We start from the raw sequence: 21,842 nt of genomic DNA on the forward strand, positions 1-21,842 counted from the left end.
TGGCAGTGTGCAAAGACTGGGCCTGTACTTTCCTCAACAACTGCGGGCACAGTTTGGGACACTGACTGACTAAGTACAGTCTCTAGGTGAATGTTTGAAAGTAAAACACAACTTAGTGTTTTCTTCTATTCCAGATCTTAATTCTTTTGAAAGTACACATGACCTGCAGCCTTGAGATTGAGTTGTCATCTGGAGACATGTGAGGAGAATGCTGGAACCCAGACTTGATGGTCCCTACCAGGTTCTGTTGACTACCAGCATTTCAGTCAGATTGGAGAGAAAACCAAATTGAATTCATGCCTCACACTGCAAAAAGACAACCAAACCCCAGGGGCCTTGAGGCCTGTATCCCTCACGGCCTGCGGTATAACTGTCATGGTTTTTGAATTCTTCCTCTCTGGTTTCCCACCAGCTATGAACCAGAGCAGCTAAGGCATAGAAGGGGATGCAAATATGTGGGAATACTAGGCCTGGAATGTATTAAATATTACTAATATGCGTATGGTAAATCTTAAGAGCAGTAAGGTCATACTGTGTACCTGCCTGTTGGCAGTACCTACCTCAATTTTAGAACTAAAAAGTGTATTTTCAATGATTCATAATGACACAGAGGTAGAGGAAAATGATATTCAGAATTTTGTAAATATTTATGACTACAGTCCAGGGTGACCAAAAGTAGAACACACCCAGTGGGCAAATATTACCAAGTTTAAGTCAGACGGGTGGCGGGAGCAGAAGTTTGTTATAACTTTCACCTGCAACACGTCTGATATAAGGAAATGTGCACAAATATTACTCAACCAGGTGTCAGCAACATCTGATTCAATGATACTGTATAACTGAACAAAATGCCAACGTATGACCAACTGTATGGAATGTAACAACACTGTAAAAAGTCCTAGTCACTTTAGACATGTCAAGTCACCTACAGGTTGAATCTTTTATTGCGGGAATATTACATATCATTTGTATATTGTTCGTGCCAATGTATACCTTCATTAATGCCTTTATGTATGGGATGTTTTGGGCACACCAGAAAGAGTCTTGATGAAACACTTAGCTTAACTACGCTATAAGCAGAAGTAATAATAATGTAATCTGTTATTTTACTTTGTGGTAATTTTCTTTTATTCATTTTTTTGAGTGTCTGCAACCTTTGGATGTTTTGTGAAGTACGAAGACAAGCAAACTACCTGGAGTCTCTCCCGCTGCGATATCGTTGAAACAGTCACTTGTAAAGAGCCATGACGGTGGGAATCCGGGAAAAAGAAGAACATAATAAAAAGTCCGGCTCGGGTAGAGTAGAACCCTTGAACATACCACAGATATGGACTCTTTCTCATGATAAACTGGGGGATTTTGTTAAGGCTTCAGCCCTAAAGCAAGGTCTATAAAGACTTCATGTTGTCTCTTTGCTTTTGCTTGTCTGCTATAATACTTAGCTACACATATATATTACTATGGTTTCTAATTTTCACTGTATGGTTTTCAACCTTCACCTAGAAGTATGTTAGATTTCACTTTGAATGATCTAGCTGGAAATATTAATTGGGCCACCACAAACGTTTCCTGTACTGTGTTCTTATCTTAAGATATGCCCTGCCAAAACTTGCTAACGAGCTTCACAGGATGTATCTCAAGGCTACACATCTGCAGAAAAAGGACACTTTGATAAGAAACTGATGTGTTAAGAAACCAATAATAATTGTATTTTTAATTGTATTTGGCATAAAGCCGCCCGCTTTGTAAAATCCTATAAAGATTGAGCATATGAGAGAATAAACCAGAATGCTACACAGATAACAGCATCTCTGTGTGTCCCTGCATTCTCATGACCTGTCATATCACTTTAATGCAGAGCCCGGAAGCATACCAGGAAGCCGTTGAATTTCCCTAACAGAGTGGATTCTTGCGATGTTCTTGAGGTGCAGCTGACATGTTCGGGCCAGAAAAGGAGAGGTCTGCATCAAATATGACCCCAAGGCAGCTGGCGTGCTGTCTGGCAGTTATGGAAGTGCCACACACTGAGATGGAGATGTCAGGATAAAGTTGGTTAGTAGAGGGTGGAAACACCAGTAGGTCAGTTTTAGAGAACTTCCAGAGGCTTAGCCATTGTTTTAGGAATCGATCATCCCCCTTAGTTACAATTCAAATACAAACAATGTTGGGGGAGGGGGCACCTGCTCATGTTAGGAGTTGTTGTGATTAGAAGAAAGTAGTTATGGTTACCGTAATAAAAGATTTGACAATCTCATTTTATTGTACTATGTACTCTTAACTTGCGCAATGTATTTCAATAAAAATCTTTTGAACATAAACTTTTGAAAAACTATGTTTAGGATAGGCCATCAATAGTAAATTAGCGGGGTCTGCTGCCTGGGATCCACACAGATGAGCTCTTGGGTTGATGCATTCCTGCACTGAGTTGATTTCTGCAGGAAGCAGGTAGCTCCGTTCTACTGCTGTGGCTGAGCTTGGTATTAAGGACAAAGTTCCCATTTACTTCAATGGGAACTTTGCCTGTGTTAACAAGCCGGGCCACAGCAATGGTAATGAAGATGCCTGTTTCCTGCAGAAATCAACTCAATGCACAAGCACTCCAACCTGGAGAACAGCTGATTGGTGGAGATCCTAGGCGGCAGACCCCCGCTGATTTACTATTAATATCCAATGCTGCAGATAGACCATTAATAGTTTACAACTGGACAACCCCTTTAAGTAGTTAATCAGCTAAACATAACATATTAGGTGTAAAGATTAAGCACATGTAGCCAAGCAAAGTTTCTGGCCTATGTGTATCATAAAATAAAATGAAAAGATTATGGCAAAAGTAATAGAGAACTTTAGAACCCTCCCACTTTCCATGATAGTGAGAAGTACTACATTAAACAGCTATGAAATGTCACTTCAGGCAACAATGGCAAGCTGCACTGTACAGCCAAGTGCAGTACTGTGACTGTACAAAATTTAGGTTCAGATTTGGCCACTGTGCATTTCCAGCGTATTTGCTACAGGTTTTCCACTATGAAAAGCCCACAGTGGATATGGCCTGTCTGAAGGCAGCCAAAAGTTGCTTTCACAAGAAATCCTAAAATCCACATGGGAGATATCCATGCTAAAATTGCCACTGAAAATCCACCTCAAAATTCACACTACATATGCAGATAGGTTCTGCACAGAATATTACAGTTCGTGTGAAAGCATCTTTTTACTGGCATCATTACTCTTCCTTGCACTTATAGTCTGTGGTTGTGATTTTCAAAAGCAAATTAAGAAACTGTGGCACAAATGGAGACAATGCCATATAGCATTGTGAGCTCAGATGCTACTTGTAGGAACTACTAGTGTTGTACAGTAGATGGAACACTAGTATGTGAGCATTGTGACTTGCTGGACTATGAAAACACTTTGGTGAAACTAAAAAGGGGTCATGTAAAAAGTGAGTACATCAGGAATGATGGGTGTAGTAGCCCAGAGGGTCCTCCAGAATAGCCACACAATCATTGTCCTGTCACACTTGCCTATGTGCTTCAAAGGGGCATAGGAGGTGCTTTATGTCTGAGGATCCCTGTTTCTCCCCTTCCTAAGCTAAAAGCTTGACAACAGCTGGCTGCTAATTGGCTGAGTGTCATGCCCCTACTGATTGGTCAGGGGTGTGGTTAGAGTCTGGAGCAGGAAACTAGACAGCGAGTCTGTATGCTGAGGGGGAGAAGAGGAGAGAATGTGTGGGAGTAAGGCAGAAAGTGAAGGAGGAGTCAGAGCAGTTTTCAGTAGTCAGTCTGCAGAGGGAGTTGACAGAGGAGGTCGTGCAGGGAGAAAGCCTGAAGTGTGAACAGCTGAAGCAAGAGTTTTCTCTTCAGGGAAACCAGGATTCACCAGCTCCCTAGTCTTACCAGCAGTGTGGAGAAGTGAGATTGAAGCCGTTCCACTAAACAGTGACTTACACAAAACCTGGTGAATTTAAAGCCAGGGATAGTAAAGCGGCCATCTTAGCTGCAATTTCAACACCTGTTTAATTTACTTCCAGTAGCCCAACAGATAACTAGGCCTGTGGGAAATCATACTGAGTAACCGTCCAAGTTCCAAATAGAGAGAGAGAGTGTTGAAGAGGAATTTGTGTTTGCAAGTGAATCAACTGTACTGCATAACCGTCTGTTCTGCTATCCTTTTGCAAGACTCAAACTGTGAATTGTACTGTGTTTCAACAACTATAAAATACTGAAGTAAACTGTGCACTTCAGATTTGCTAACAAAACAGTTACCAGGACATGTGTCAAATTATTTCCCACCATTGACTACCGTACTCCTGGATGAAGTGCTGGCGTCACGTGACAAATCACCGTTCATCCTAATAAGAAATGTATCTGTATTTTGTGGTACTGTGCTGCAACTGAGTTGGACACCTTTGCCGCCATTGTCGGGAGAGATTGCAGAGCCACCCGTGACATCAATCTTGCAATCCCTGTGGTCTCTCCCACTTTGGTGTATCTTGCTCGGACGCTGCAGTAGGTACTATTTTAATTTCAGAATTTTGAAGGGTATTGAATAGGTGTTGCAGTAAGTGGTAGACTATTTATGAATAGGGGCACTGTACTTTTTCATAATAACGCTCTTAAATACATTTGAAATTTGCTGTCAAGTTCTTAAAGGTCATTCATAACATGTAAAAACTGTGGAACAACAATGCTTCCTTATGTACACAAGTGTCTGCCAAATTTGCTTCAATGAGCACACCTACAATCCTCATAAGCATTGAAAACATGGCTGAAGTACTTTGTCTTATCCTGTGTACTGCTGGGAATATTAAAAATGAACTGTAGTGGAATTCATGAACAACTTCTCAATTGTACTTCTGTATTCTTGTTTATAAATTATAGGAAAGCATCTGGACTACTTATTTCAAAAGTTCCTTTGGAATCATTTTTAAATGAATCATACTGTATCTAGAAAAAGTATTCCATACTGACATGCAAATAAGAAAAAAATCTAATTATATCTTTTAAGCCAGGCTCACACAGGGTAGTTTGTTGCATCATATATATTATGTGGCTTTTCTCTGTCAACGTCAGTAATAAATCTTAAGGGATCTTTCATATGAAATGGAATATTCCTCAAAAGCGTTGAGAAATATTCCCTCCTCCAGATTATTCAGCAGCAAAATCCACAATAACATGCACATTTTGATGCAGAATTCTGCCAGCAATTCTGCATCAAAATCCGCAGTTAGCTGTGCAGATTTTGGTGCTGAATTACGTGACTGCCATCCCAAGTGAAATGTCCCTAAAGAGAAGAGGAGGATGCAAAGCTATCTACTGCACGTTTAGCCTTAACCCCTTAAGGAACAAGTGCGGTAAATATATGGCGTTTGCTCCTGGGCTTTAGGCCTCTTTCACACGGGCGACAGCGATATCGCCCCTACAACATTGCTGCAATATCGCAGCTTTGTGCACATGATTTTGTAGCATTAATTATGCTTTTTCTTGTGAAAAATCGTGCATCGCGTTGCTGCTAACCGCGATTTTATAACGAGAAAGTTAATAGGAGTTTCCAATGTTAAAAATTCCAATTTCCTGCTATGCGATGCGCTAAACAAGGAGGCTCCATAGGGAAACATGGGCTACAAAAAATAGCACATTGCAGAAAGATAGAGCATGTTGTGTTTTTGTTTTCTCGCAACATAGCATTAGTGAAAACATAGCTAATGTGAAGGAAACCATTGAAAAGCATGGTGTGAAAGCAGCCTAAATCCTGGCTGATAGCAGAAGTAAGGCACGGGATTAAAAAGTAGCAGGTCAGGTTCTCCACTGTCAGACAAATCGGAGAACCAGGAGGAGAAAGGAGAAGTTTTTTTAAAACTGCTTTTGCCTACTCCTTTCCATGCTAGAAGAAGGCAAAAGCCAGGTACATAGCGCTCATTGAGCACTAAGTAGAGAAAGTGGAAGTGCTACTTCCACTATGTAACCTGGCGAACTTGTGACCACCTGGTGGTCCCCTGTCACAGCAGAGCTGCAGAGTCCTAGCAGATCCTTATCAGCTCTGTTAGTGACTACTGTCACTATAAGGGGATGTTTTCACCTGTAACTGGGGCTCCTATGGATGCCCCAGCTACAGTGGAAAAGTATGAAATTTAAAAAACGAAATACAATGTGAATGCCCCAAGGTTTTATATGACATCATGGGGGTCATAGATGGTAAAAAAAATAGTTACCAAATAAAATTTAAAAATAAGGAACATTAAAAAGAGAAAATGAGAAACTGCCAACACTAAGCAAAGCCGTCACCGTATGCGCCCTGTAATCCAAAACTATACAAATTATATATCAGAATGTCCAAAACAAAATGAAAACCCCATTCCTATATTTTATTTTAGCGTTAATATACTAATTTTAATAATAAACAACTATCAATGTAAAAATAATCTCTTTTAGCTTTTAGGGCTCCTTTACACAGGAGGGTCGGACCCCGCATGCAAAATTCTCGCAGCAGAGTTCGACCCGGCGCCCGGCTGGTGACCCCAGCTTACCCCAGCTAAAAAGTGTCTGGTCTTTTGGGACCAAAACACCCTGATTTGTTAAGGGGTTAAGAAAAAGAACAAACAAAAAAATTGAAAACTGCACTATGCTAACATAGCCTTAACAAGGAAAACTGCAACACTCAAAAAGCCAAGGTTTTTATCTTGACTTCACAACTCTTAGGTAGCGGTCAGATAAGCATTTTTTTCGTGCATGAATAGATGCGCAAAAAAGTGTCTCTATTAGAACCAATGCTTTCCTACGAAAACATTCACACGTCCAATTTTTCAAGCGTGAAAAAAAATCGCACCTGCAAAATATAGGACATGCGAGTGCAAATGCACCCATTCACGCGATTATTCTACACGCGATGTGTGGTTTTTTTTTTGCATGACTATCCATGCGCGAAAAAAACGCTTGTCTGACTGAGTCCTTAAACTACAGTCTATTTCAGTTCTCAAACAGGAATCTAACATTCTTAGGAGTTAGCGAGACCTAACAAAAAGGAGATCTTGCACTATTATATTCACACGCATGTCATCTACTTTTTTTCAGTACATTTTTAATGACAAAGAGCAATGTTATATTTATAGGAAAATTAAGAGAGGTCTTACCCTTTTCTTTGTTGAGCCAACGTATGGAGCGTCCATAACTGTGTGGTTTCAGCAACAGTTCTTTTAGGAATTGCCATAAATGAATTGGTTGGCCAGAACTTGAAGAGTCAACCTCAGCTTCTGCCCAGCATTCTCCACTAACTCCATTTCCTGTTGAAGAAAGAAAATAACACAAAGACTATGTCAAAGAATTCAGGGGCAGTGTTACTGGTATTTTATATGCTGGTGTAAGTCAAATGCTTTGCTGGAATGAAATGAGCCAAATGTGTTGAAAGGTAAACGCATGTATTAACCCCTTTGTGACGAAGCCTGTTTGCGCCTTAGTGACGGAGCCAAATTTTGGAAATCTGACATGCGTCGTTCAATGTAGCATAACTCCGTAAAGGCTTTACATATCCAAGTGATTCTGACATTGTTTTTTTCGCCACATGTCGTACTTCATTTTGGTTGTAAAAGGAGACCGATATAATTTGTGTATATTTATTAAAAGTACCAATATTGGAAAAAAAAATTAAAAATTGTCATTTTTTTCCCATTTTTAACTGTAATATCTCAAATATGTCCAAACATACTATACAAATTTTTGATAAGATATATATTTCCATCTGTTTACTTTATTCTGAATGCACACTTGAAAAACTTTTGTGTTTTTTTTAACCATTTAGAGGACGTACAAATGTAACATTACTTTTCAGCATTTTGAGGAACACTTTGTTTTCCTGCACCAAGCCAAGTTTGCAAAGGCTCATGAGTGTCAGAATAATATATCCCCCCCAAATGACCCCGTTTTAAAAACTACACCCCTTAATGTATTCACTGAGGGGTGTCATGAGTATTTTGACCCCACCAGTTTTTTTCAGGAATTAATTCAATTTAGATTAGAAAAAATAAAATTTCATATTTTTGCAAATATGTCATTTTAATGACATTTTTTTCCTATAGAGCCCATGAAAATGAGGATTTACACCCCAAAATGGATACCCCCGTTTCTCCCGTGTTCAGAAACATACCCATTGTGGCCCTAATCTTTTGTCTGGATGCACAACGGGGCCCAAAATGAAAGGAGTAGTCAGTAGCTTTCAGAACAGAAATTTAGCATGAAGGTGATTTAGGCCCCATAGCCCATTTGTAGAGCCCTTGAGCGGCCAAAACCAAAGAGAACCCCCACAAGTGACCCCATTTTGAAAACTAGACCCCTTAACGAATTTATCTAGGGGTGTACTGCCCATTTTTACCCCACAGTTTTTGAATGAATTCAAGCAAAGCAAAGGGGGAAAAAATGTGATTTTCGTTTTTTTGGCAATTCTGTCATTTTAAAAACTGCTTTTTTTGTACAGCACACACATGAATGAAGACTTGCACCCCAAAATGGATACCCCTGTTTGTCCTGTGCTCATAACCATACCCCTTGTGGCCCTAATCTACTTAAAGGACACATGGCTAGGCCTATAATGGAAGGAGCACCCGTTGGATTTCAGGGTACAACGGAATAAATTCCAGGCCTCATTGCGCACTTGTAGAGCCATTGAGCATCCAAAACAATAAAGAACCCCCACAAATGACCCCATTTTAAAAACTAGACCCCTTAATCAATTCATCTAGGTGTGTATTGCATATTTTGACCCCACAGTAGTTGAATAAATCTAAGCAAAGCAGGAGGAAAAATTACGATTTTCATTTTTTTTGTCAATTTAAAAACAGGTTTTTTTTGTACAGTGTACATAGGAATGAAGGCCTTCACCCCAAAATGGATACCGCCATTTGTCCCGTGTTCAAAAACATACCCCTTGGGGGCGTGGCCTGACTGCCGACCGAGCTGGACGCATCCCTGTAACCTCCGCTCGTCTAAGCCTTCTAAAAGCTACTACAATGCATTCCAGAAGAGGAAAAACACAATCCGCTGCTCCACTTGCCGGTGGGAGTACAGTGACAGCTAAAAGAAAGATCTCCAAAGCTCCTCCACAGAGAGTATCAAGTTTCTTTACAGCCCGAAGCGCTGACAGAGGAGAGACTGCTGTGCCCCGCAGCTCCCCCCCGCCCCCCTCCGGCTCTCCTGCAGATAAGGAGACAGCAGCTGATTCTCCACACAGCAGAGAGGTTTCTCCGACAGCAGGCATTGCAGAAGACTTTATGGAAACATCCAGAGAGCAGCAGCGATCTTCTGCACTACAAGAAGGGGTGAGTGCATTTTCCATTAAGACCCCTGTGAAAAGTGCAACATGTAAAATGGCGCCCAGCCACAGCTCTCAATCGGAGGCAAGCCCTTCCCCCACTGCTAGCCCAGAGAAGCAGAGGCAGAGAGTGTCTTCTCCCTCTCTCTCAGACAATATGATAGATCTAACTGCAGACCCTATTCTAAGTCTACCTTCTACAAACCAACCAGCTTCAGAGCTATTCATTAAAAATCTAGTGATAACACTGAGAGACTCTATGGAAAAAGACCTGCATAAGCTGTCCTCCTCAGTAAATGTCACAATTCAAGAACTAGGCGACCGAACAGATCACGTCGAAAGTAAAATGGCGGACCTGACCTCCTCCCACAATAACTTAATCGACTCGCACTACGCCTTAGAAGAAGAAGTAGTCGCCATAAAAAATAAACTCGCCACATTGGAAGACAGAAATAGACGTAACAACGTCAAATTCCGAGGAATCCCAGAAACTGTCACTCAATCTAATTTGAAAGACTTTCTTTCTCAATTGATTCAAACAATCCTCCCAAACTCCTCAGAGCAAGAACGTCTCATAGATAGGGCACACAGACTGCCCAAACCAAGCTTTATTCATGCAGATATTCCAAGAGATGTAATTGCCAGAATTCACTTTTTTCACATTAAAGAGGCCATGATACAGTCTTCACGGAAAACCAACAATTTACCTAACCCATTTTCTGGCATCCAGCTATTCATAGACCTGTCTAAAACAACAATGCAAGCAAGACGTAATCTGACACCCATTACCACAGCTCTCCGTGCTAACAAAATTCTGTACAAATGGGGATTCCCGACAAAGCTATTAATCCACAAAGATGGCTCCCTGCATATCATTACCAACCTTCAAGAAGGAGAGAAACTTCTAAAGACATGGGGAATAACTACTGCAGAAAAAGCGCACCTGACCCCAGCGGCAAAGACCAAGAAAGCATCCAAAAATGGGACCCAACCTACCCATCCGTGAAAGTAATTGACAGCTCCATCATCTGGAGACCGTTCTCTACTCTCCGGCTCTTCTGGAAATGTTTCCTTAATTCTATTTTTAAGGAAGGCTGACAAACGTCAGGCGAACTTTTTCCTCCCCCCCTTTGATAACATGCAGGTATCAAATCCTGCCTTTCTATACATCTTCTGTATATGTTTTGTTTTTCTATCTTATTTTTGCAGGCAACAGAATCGTCCCGTCACAGCTTCAACTCGAGGCGATCCTGCTATGTTCATCTCATTACGTATGTTTAACTGTTTTAATGTTATTATTAGAGATGAGCGAGCATACTCGTCCGAGCTTGATACTCGTTCGAGTATTAAGGTGTTCGAGATGCTCGTTACTCGTAACGAGCACCATGTGATGTTCGAGTTACTTTCACTTTCTTCCCTGAGAAATTTGCGCGCTTTTCTGGCCAATAGAAAGACAGGGAAGGCATTACAACTTCCCCCTGCAACGTTCAAGCCCTATACCACCCCCCTGCAGTGAGTGGCTGGCGAGATTAGGTGTCACCCGAGTATTGAAATCTGCCCCTCCCGCGGCTCGCTACGGATGCATTCTGACATTAGTTCAGGGAAAGTGCTATCGTGTTGGAGCTGCTATAGGGAGAGTGTTAGGAGTTATTTTAGGCTTCAAGAACCCCAACGGTCCTTCTTAGGGCCATAAATCTTCTCTATATGCGCTCAATGGGGCCGGCGGCAGCAGCGCCGACCCCATTGAGAACATATAGAAGACAAATCCTTCTTCTCTGCCATAGCTGTAACAGCTGTGGAAGAGAAGAACGATGTTTGCCCATTGAATTCAATGGAGCCGGCAATACAGCCGACTCCATTGAAAGCAATGGGCTGCCGGCGATCGCAGGATGAATTGTCGGGAAGGGGTTAAATATATAACCCCTTCCCTACAATTCATCCAGAAATGTGTTACAATAAAAATATATACCGGCGTATAAGGCGACGGGGTGTATAAGACGACCCCCCAACTGTCCCCTTATACGCCGGCAATACAGTGGAGCAAAGAATAAAAATCATTACTTACTTCTTCTGACGTTCTGCGGCGCTCCTGCAGGCTGTCACTCCCTCCTGGTGTTCTGCGGTGCTCCTGTAGGCTGTTGCTCCCTCCTGGTTCCCGGCAGAGCATTGATTTCTCTACGAAGGGCTTTAAATTCCCGCCTCCAGAAACACACGTGCCTTCAGCCAATCACAGCCAATGACAATGATGTCATTGAATGGCTGTGATTGGCTGTGTTTCTGGAGGCGGGGATTTCAAGCCCTGCCTCCAGAAAGCAATACTCTGCCGTGGACCAGGAGGGAGCAACAGCCTGCAGGAGCGCCGCAGAACGTCAGAAGAAGTAAGTAATGATTTTTATTCTTTGCTCCACTGTATTGCCGGCGTATAAGGTGACAGTTGGGGGGTCGTCTTATACGCCCCGTCGCCTTATACGCCGGTATATATTTTTATTGTAACACATTTCTGGATGAATTGCAGGGAAGGGGTTATATATTTAACCCCTTCCCGACAATTCATCCTGCGATCGCCGGCAGCCCATTGCTTTCAGTGGAACCTGCTGTATTGCTGGCTCCATTGAATTCAATGGGCAAACATCGTTCTTCTCTGCCACAGCTGTTACAGCTATGGCAGAGGAGAACGATCTTTACGCTAACAGTGCGGGGGGGGGGGCACTCTTGCCGCTATTGTGGCTTAATAGTGGGACCTGGGAACTTGAGATGCAGCCCACCATGTAGCCCCTCACCTGCCCTATCCGTTGCTGTGTCGTTCCCATCACTTTGTAGAATTGCCCAGATTTTCACAAACGAAAACCTTAGCGAGCATCGGCGATATACAAAAATACTCGGGTCGCCCATTGACTTCAATGGGGTTCGTTACTCGAAACGAACCCTCGAGCATTGCGAAAATTTCGTCCCGAGTAACGAGCACCTGAGCATTTTGGTGCTCGCTCATCTCTAGTTATTATTTATGCAGTCACACTTCACGAACAAAACATCAATGCATCTCATTTAGCTAAAGTCATTTCTCAGAATGCGAGGGGGTTAAACTCACCCCCCCATGAGTGTCCCATCACAATAGCCAACATATATGCTCCGAATAAAGCCCAGATCTCCTTTCTAAACAAAGTTATAAAAAAAGTAAAAAAGATACAAAAGGGGAAATTAGTAGTCTTTGGAGTTTTTTACATAACCCCAGACAGAGAAATGGACTCCACAAACAAACAAAGAACATCTCCCAATCTGTTCCCATGGCTATGTAAGGAGGCACTCTATGACTCTTTTAGGTGTCTTAACTCCACTTCTAGGGAATTCACCTTTTTTTTCCCGAGGCACAAATCTTTCTCGCGCATCGACCTATTTATAGTAGACAGATGGACCCTACCCGCAGTTAAATCATCTGAAATTCATGTAGCAACTTGGTCAGATCATGCCCCAATATCTTTAAAGCTTGATCTAGGACCCCCCAGAGGAACAACAAGAATATGGTGAAATAATATTTCCTTAATTAAATCTCCCAAAAACAAAAAAATAATAGCCGAATCCCTAAAGGAATACTTCAGTCTAAATAACAGCCCTGAAATAAACCCTTTTACCTTATGGAATGCCCACAAGGCAGTGATCAGGGGCACCATGATCAAATTAAATGCGCAATATAAAAAGAACAAACAAAAACAAATCGACGAGCTTCTAATGCAGATTCAAAAATTTGAATTAAACCTACAGAACTCTCCCTCCGGCCCTGATCTAGTAGAGCTAGCAAAGACAAGAAGAACGCTCAGATCAGTTCTATTAGAGGAATTCAACAAAAATACTAAATACCTAAAAGCAAATTATTACTCCTCTTACAATAAAATCTCTAAACTAATGTCAAACCTGGCCAGACCTAAACATATCAAAGCAAAAACCCCTTTTCTACTCAAAACAAAAACCCCAAGCATAAAACTCACCCACCCACAGGACATTGCAAACGAGTTTAGCTCCTTTTATGCTAACCTCTATGACTTGAAACTAGACCCAGCAACCCCTCAACCAAATTCAACAATAATTAAGGATTTCCTACAAAAAATAGATCTACCTACAATTGACACTACAATCCATAACTTGGATAACCCTATCTCCACCGAAGAAGTTGAAAGGGCAATTAAACTCCTAAAAAATTTCAAGTCACCGGGACCTGACGGGTTTGCTAACGAATATTATAAAATATACGCCCACATTCTAACCCCTTATCTTACAAACACATTCAACGAAGCAATGTTAAAAGGAACCATGCCCCCGGAAATGCTACAGGCCACCATTATTACCATTCCCAAGCCGGGAAAGCCAACGGAATCTACAACGAGCTACAGACCGATATCGCTCCTTAATACCGATACGAAATTGTACTCCAAAATTCTAGCCATGAGATTAACTCAGATACTCCCGACCATAATTCATAATGATCAGGTTGGATTTACTAAAGGTAGACGAGTGTCTGATGGCACAAGACGAATGGTAAACCTAATGTCGGGCATGGGGTCAAGTCGAACGCCTTCTCTCCTCCTTTCTTTGGACGCGGAGAAGGCGTTCGACAGAATTCATTGGAACTTCGCTTTTGAGGTTCTGAAAAAATTCGGAATAAGGGGAGGCTTCTTAAGAGCAATCAAAGCCCTGTACACAGCTCCATCGGCCAGGGTTTTGGTAGATGGCGCGCTGTCCAACCCATTCCAGATAACCAATAGAACAAGGCAGGGCTGCCCCCTTTCCCCTATGCTGTTTGTAATAATAATGGAGCCTATGGCAGAACTAATTAGAAGCTCACCGCATGTCAGAGGCTTCTCGATGGGTGGTAGACAGCACAAAATCGGACTATACGCCGATGATGTGCTCCTGACACTCACTAACCCACTAGACTCCCTAAGAGAGATATATGACATCATTTCATCTTTTAGTAGGGTTTCCTTTTACAAGCTAAACATTAATAAATCCCAAATTCTAGGTATCAACATCCCTCCTTCCCTGAAGGAAGCCATTAAAATGGAATTCAAATTTCAGTGGCACTCATTACTTAGGTAATAAATACCTACTTAGGTATAAATGTATGTTTTCCGACAGCAGAAATGATATCTGCAAACTTGGATCCACTCTATACCTCAATACAAAAAGAACTAGAAGAGTTAGGTAGAAATCACAGTGGCATGTAAATCTATATGTAGAATATTCGAAACCCTTCACAGATATAGATATAAAATTAATAATTTTTATTTATTAAGTAATTCTAAAAACGTGGGCTTACAATGACACTCACAAACATAAATCAGGACGAAACAAAAGAAAAACCAGAAGAGGGAAATACCCTGGTCTTAGATTGGATGGGGGATTGGCTTCCTTTACACTTCGTGGAGACAGATGTATAGTCCCTCACAGTGTGTCTAGGGGTGTCCCTTAATGATTAGTGTACTGCTGGTACATATAGATATATGGAAGCAGGTATTATCAATTGACAGAATCCTGCTGAATCCCACTATTCAGGGTATGGGTCCACCCCTAGGTGATTGATATAGAATCCACCAGATGAATATGCGGTCCTCTGGTCAATCCCCAATTATGCCACAGTATTCATTTGCATATTCGTTATTTTGTTTGAGGATCTGGTTACAATCCCATTGAGCATTTTGCATCCATATCCTTCAAACAGGCTCTTGCACATCAATGGTGCTAGATCTAATAGCTCAAGAAGAGAGCTTGCAATAGCACTAGGTAGGTAAGAGTCCGTAGGCTCCCGCAGTAGTGCCATGCAACAACAAACAAAAAATAGGCTCGACGCGTTTGCCTATCCGATTTTAGGATAGTTCCTCAGGAGCAAAGGTAAATATACCATCAATTAATATGCCGTCCTTTTATCGTGGACCAATCATCACCAGGGTTAGTGAAAAAAGATTTAAAAATGTGTTTTTTCCGGTGGATACACGGTTTTTCCACCTGTTTCTATTAAAGGAATTACGTATCAAATAGTTGTAATTTCCTTCTCTAGCTCTCAAGATACGGACACCAACAAAGCATCACTATTAGTCAGACCGGACCGTGTTCTGTTCTATGTCCGTAATATGTCAGACCATATAGTGAGAAGAGTTGGAGCTGAATGACCCTTAGTGTGTAGTGGTCAATTTCATATGTCTATATTCATAGTGGAGAAATAGTTCCCCGGGTTGAACTATCTCAACAGTAAACCCGGTGTCAAGGGGGGTTTTCTGTTATCTAAATTCAGCCTCTCTCCAGTCTATCTTTACCCAAAAGGGGCTGCGTAAGCAGGTCCCCTATGAGTAAGTCGGCGTCCTTAGGTCTGCCAGTGGCTTTGCTGTCAGTCTATATAGAGCCGTTCGGAGATAGTACTCCGTATAACAGTCAAAAAGTGACTTGTTTGCCCATCAGGGGATGCGTAAGTAAATCCCCTATGGCGTTCTTTAGTCCATCAATGACCTGGCTATTAGTCTATTTATAGGCAGCTGGAGATGGTACTCCGTATAGTAGTCAGAGAGTGACTGTATTAGGTTAGAAAGAGAAAAGGAAGTCCACTATTTGTGGGTAGTTTCTAGGGTTGAAACCCCATAGATGCAGACAAGCCTGGAGAGAGAGGACAACAGCACCCCTAAATAGTCCCATCCACAGTCAGATAGGACCCGGGTGTGTAGTCAAGGTTTAGAGAGCAAGAGGTCGTGCCTGCGGCTCTAATGGTGAGCGGCCGGCTAAAAATTATTAATTTTATATCTATATCTATGAAGGGTTTAGAAGAGTTAGGTAAAATTGAATATTCTTGGTTTGGCAGAGTCACACTATTTAAAATGCTGATTCTCCCAAGAATTTTATATATCTTCCGCAATATAGCTCTCCCAATACCTTATAATAAAATTAAGGAACTTCAAAAACAACTACTACGATTTATATGGAACAATAAGAGACCAAGGGTCGCATCTTCTATAATCTATCTCAACCGAAGACAAGGTGGTTTGGGGGTTCCTGACCTGTGGTGATATTGCCAAGCTATAAACCTAGACTTATCTAATCCTTGGCTATATAACTCTCTAACCACAACATGGGTTTATATAGAGAAAAATCTAAATAATAACAGAAGCCTAAGATCCTTGCTGAAAGCGACTGCAATCAGTGGAATATACCCACTTCCCATGGCCAACCTGGACGTACAGAGGCTTTCCCCCCCTATGCTGGCAACCCTGCAGGCCTGGAATCTCTACACCCAGAGACTGAAATCGAGTCCCGATGGGGGCTCAATTGACCTCCCCCTGGAAATACTAACTTATTATATTCCAGATATATCGATCACGAGGTGGCTTAGACTTGGAATCAAACGAGTGCGAGACTTGTTCGCGGGAGAGAAGATTGCTCCCTTTCAGACCTTGAGAATGTCCTTCGGTTTTTCCTCAGATGACTTTCACCTATATTACCAAATAAGGTCGTATTTAAACATGTCCCACTTGGAGAATTGTTCCCTCCCAAGGGATTGATTGCCTTCCTTTTCAATAAAGGAACAAAGGATGTTTCACATACGAGATATTGTTATAATATCCTGACCGGGGATATGGGTACACAAAAAAAAGTTCATCTCCTAAATTGGGAGCGCGACTTAAAAAGCACATTTCCCCAGAAACAGTGGATTCTTTATTTTAACTGGACAAATAAGTCCACGCTATCCGCAAACCTTCTCCAGACACATTACAAAGTGTTAACCAGATGGTATTACACACCTGTTAGATTAGCCAAATGCTTCCCCAACACAGACAAACTCTGCTGGAGAGGTTGTGGACAGGAAGGCTCGTTAATCCACATACTTTGGGAATGTCAACTCATCCATAAATTCTGGAAGGCGGTCTTCCACACCATACGTAAGGTCACCCATAGCGCACTCCCCCAAAGACCAGAATTGGCATTACTGCTACTGAGATGTGACGAGATCCCTCCAACGGTGCGGAAATGGACTTGCCACATGCTTATGGTAGTCAAACTAGCCCTAACCAGGAAATGGAGGTCTAATCTCCCCCCCACAATAAAGGAGGTACATGATATTATGGCAGACCACTGCTCATATGAAAAAATCTATGCTCTATCCAACGAAACGATGCCTAATTTCCATCGCACATGGAACCCCTGGACACAATATTATTCTAACATAACCTCCCCCCTCCCTTGCTGAGAAACTAATCACACATAGCAAAACTCAGATATAGATGTTGTAGTGATCAAATGACTGCATTTCAGTTTTCAAGGATTTTTTCCTTAGTTTCATCTTTCTGCTAATTATCTTTAAACTTAATTCTTAACCCACGCATTGGACTATAAATGAAAATTGTGGGAAATAGTCCGATTCACACGGACAAAGTTTTAATTGCTGGACAAAGCATGTGTACCCTGCTATTTTTCTCATGAATATACAATATGTTACACATTGTGCACATGTATTCTCATGTACTGTTTACCCATGTAATAACCCAATAAAAACTATTTGTTAAAAAAAACAAAAAAAAAAACATACCCCTTGTGGCCCTAATCTACGTAAAGGACACATGGCAAGGCCTGTAATGCAGGGAACACCCATTGGATTGCAGGGCACAACTGAATACATTCCAGGCCCCATTGCCCACTTGTACGGAATAAAAATTGACACCTTAAACCCCCCCCCCCCCCCCCCCCACATGCACACTCACTCCACGCCCTTTTCGGCTTTCCCCAAATCTTAGATAAAAGTAATAATGTGAACTGTGTAGTATTTCCGAAGACAGGGGTAATTACGGAGGCTGGTTGGGATGGGTACATGGGGCAATAAAACCGTGTATTCCCCCTCCTCTCATGCTTTTTGGGGGGCATTTCATGACCTCAGTAGCAGGTATGGGGTGTAAAAAGTGGCGCTCTGTGATTCTCCGTAAGCTTGATGAGGTGCGGCGGTCTCACACAGAAGACGCTCAACAAGGTGCTCCTGGAACCGCAGGAAGGCGAGCGTTCCTGGGGCTTCTTGTAAATTGCGTATTACAGGTAGCGGTCTAAATAACGCCGGGCTCACGCAGCCGTAGGTAGAATCCGCTTGCGGCGGCCCGCAGCGGATCCCAGCTGTGAGCCAGCCGTGACCCTGCATACGGCCAATAATGTACTGCGCATAACTGCCTTCTCACACAGGCAGTCATGTGCATACATTTTTTTTTTGTTTGTATTTCCCGCACCATCGCTTAGCGATGACGCAGGTACCCGCACCCCGTATACAAGGTAGTTGCGTATGGGTTGCGGGTATATCCGCGACCATGGAGCATAATGAGCTCTATGTTGCGGATATCCGCGGTAAAATAGAACCTGCTGCGTTCCTTTTTCTGCGAGTGGATTACACAATTCCGACCCACTAATGTGAGCGGAATTGTGTAATCCAATGCGCTTGATCTGCGTATTACCACGGATCAGACGCATGCGGAATCTGTAATTCCTATCCGGTCATGTGAGACCGGCCAAAGGTAGATCGCTACCTTTTTATCACGTGACCGGGGACTGCTCAACGAGGCCACCCGTCACTGCTCCAGGTTCTCGGCGACCGTTGGTCGCTGGGAGTAAGGAGATTTTAAATTTCCTGGGCTCCCCGACTCCTGAACATGTGTCTGGTGTTTTGCCGGCGGTCGCATGTGCAGAATCCGGGAAAGTTCACGGAGGAAGATCGCGTCGGGGTGCAAATACGGAGGCCTCCGGTAAAAAGTTTCATCTCATCTCACCGATCGCATCGGTGAGGGGAGATGAACCTTCACCTTTTTTTTACTTTTACGTGATCGCCATTATCCATTGGATAATGGCAATCACGCGATCAGGAACCGCAAACCGCTGCCCCCCGTGAAATCTCCAGACTCTCGACTAAGTTTTGTAGCCAGGAGCAGGGAGATTTTAAATTACCCTGGCAATCCACAGCTTTTACGCTGCGCCTGCCATTGTGGTACGTCATTTCATCCTCCCTCACGGATATGATCCGTGGGGGGAGATGAAACGTAAGCTTTTTTAAACTTTTTTTTAACTTTTTTAAACTTTTTTTTTAACTTTTTACACATTTTTTTTTACTTTTTACACTTTTTTTTACTTTACATGATCACTGTTATCCATTAGGTAACAGTGATCATGTCCCCGGTATAATCTCTCTGCTCCTGGCTACACATAGCAGCCAAGAGCAGAGGGATTTTAAATTTCCCGGGGCTCGAGGAAATTGACATCGGGCGCGCATGCGCAGACGGGGACTTCGGGTCCTGGGACATCGGGGAGGACCGAGGTGAGTATTTTCACTTCCCCTCATGGATTGGATCCATGAGGGGAGGTCAAACTGATATTTTTTTTGAACTTTTTGAACTTTTTCGCGATCGCGCGGATCGCAATGCCGGGGGTAACTGCCCGCATCCTGGGATGACAGCTCCATGCAAGCTGTCACGTCCTCAGGCAAGTGGGCATTAATCCAAAGAGGATGCATAAAACTACGTCCTCTAGGATTAAAGCCCACTTACTGAGGACGTAGTTTTCCGATGGGGCCGTCACTAAGGGGTTAAGATATGAAATCTTTCAGCTAGCAAATAGAGTTCAATTTCTATCGTAAATTATAGTAAACATAACAGGCTGTGGGCGTCCATGACTCCAAATGCTAAGAACCAGCCAACATTTGTCAAAGGTGAGTAAACTGTCAAAAAGTTACACACTTTGGCACACAATATTCCATGAATCAAAACGCGCAACTTCTTTTCTGCCAAAAATATATATAAAATTGAATGTATGTCTGTCTGTCTGTCTGTTTGTCCTTTATGCGCTACTACACCATTCATCCGATCGCCATGAAACTTTGGGAAGTTGTTGAGTACACTCCTGGGAAGATTATAGGCATAGTACAACTATCCTACGATAAATGGCGCGCGCGCGTCGTCGACAGTTACGACCCCCCCACGTAGATCGAATAAGTAAGCCACCTGCTATTGTGATGTCATCACTGCCATTGTGATGTCATCACTGCCATTGTGATGTCATCAACATCGGACGCCCTTGAACATGCCCCAAGTCATAACTGCCTTTGTGATGTCATAACTGCCATTGTGATGTCATCAACATCGGACGCCCTTGAACATGCCCCAACATGTTCTATAAAGCTGCATTGTGTCTGCGTGGCTACGATAAATGGCGCGCGTGCGAGCGTCGTCGACAGTTACGCCCCCCCCACCTAGATCGTTTGATTTCCATCACTGCCACTAATTCTCTCACTTCGCGATGTCGTAGAAACATGAAATTCGGCAAGAGCACTGATTATGTGATAAATAGGAAAAGTTAATGGGTCCCAACTCGATTATTCGATTCTAAGCGCAAAAGAATTAGCGTCCAAATTTTACATACGGAATCTAATTTTCTCACTTCCCAATGTCATAGAAACTTGAAATTTGGCACGAGCATTGATTATGTCATAATTAGGAAAAGCTAATAGGTCCCAACTCGATTATTCAACTCTAAGCGCCAAAGAATTAGCGTCCAAATTTTACGTACGGAATCTAATTTTCTCCCTTTCCAATGTCATAGAAACTTGAAATTTGGAACGAGCATTGATTATGTCATAATTAGGAAAAGCTAATAGGTCCCAACTCGATTATTCAATTCTAAGCGCCAAAGAATTAGCGTCCAAATTTTACGTACGGAATCTAATTCTCTCACTTCCTGATGTCATCTATATATATAAAAAGGAATGTATGTCTGTCTGTCTGTCCTTTTTGCGCTACTACTCCATTCATCTAATCGCCATGAAACTTTGGGAAGTTGTTGAGTACACTCCTGGGAAGATTACTGGCATAGTACAACTATCCTGCGAGCATCGTCGACAGTTATGCCCCCCACACAAAGATCATTTGATTTCCATCTCAAGCACGAAAGCAAAAGGCATTACGAGCAACGGGATGAGTGTTCAACTACAAAATGATGCATCCGCCGAACGTTTCGCAAGACAATTGCTGGATATTGAGAATGCTGAGGTAAAATGAAAGTTGTGCTGTTACTTTTTGCAATTTCTTATACTGCTCAGGTAACATGAAAGCTGTGCTCTGATTGGTTGCTTTTTCTTATACTGCTGAGGTAACATGAAAGCTGTGCTGTGATTGGTTGCTATATATTATCCCGCTGAGGTAACATGAAAGCTGTGCTGTGATTGGTTGCTATATATTATACTGCTGAGGTAACATGAAAGTTGCTGTGCTGTGATGGGTTGTTATATATTATACCGCTGAGGTTACTTGAAAGCTGCGCTGTGATTGGTTGTTATCTAGATATATAAAAACGAATGTATGTATGTATGTCTGTCTTCGCAGCAACGCGCGACGGGTACGCTAGTTATGTGATAAATAGGAAAAGTTAATGGGTCCCAACTCGATTATTCGATTCTAAGCGCAAAAGAATTAGCATCCAAATTTTACATACGGAATCTAATTTTCTCACTTCCCAATGTCATAGAAACTTGAAATTTGGCACGAGCA

General features: G+C 42.3%; 1 protein-coding gene across 5 annotated transcripts in view; it reads right to left on the reverse strand.

Moving 5' to 3' along the window:
- SPDEF (SAM pointed domain containing ETS transcription factor) overlaps positions 1-21,842 on the reverse strand; it is a 212,573-nt gene that overhangs the window by 57,150 nt on the left and 133,581 nt on the right. For all 5 annotated transcript variants that reach the window (XM_066608772.1, XM_066608780.1, XM_066608788.1 and 2 more), the window contains exon 5: positions 7,127-7,276. In XM_066608772.1, coding sequence (XP_066464869.1) covers positions 7,127-7,276 — 150 coding nt within the window. The remainder of the gene's footprint in view (positions 1-7,126; positions 7,277-21,842) is intronic.

This window comes from Eleutherodactylus coqui, chromosome 1 (assembly GCF_035609145.1).
Source record: "Eleutherodactylus coqui strain aEleCoq1 chromosome 1, aEleCoq1.hap1, whole genome shotgun sequence".
Taxonomy (NCBI): Eukaryota; Metazoa; Chordata; class Amphibia; order Anura; family Eleutherodactylidae; genus Eleutherodactylus; species Eleutherodactylus coqui.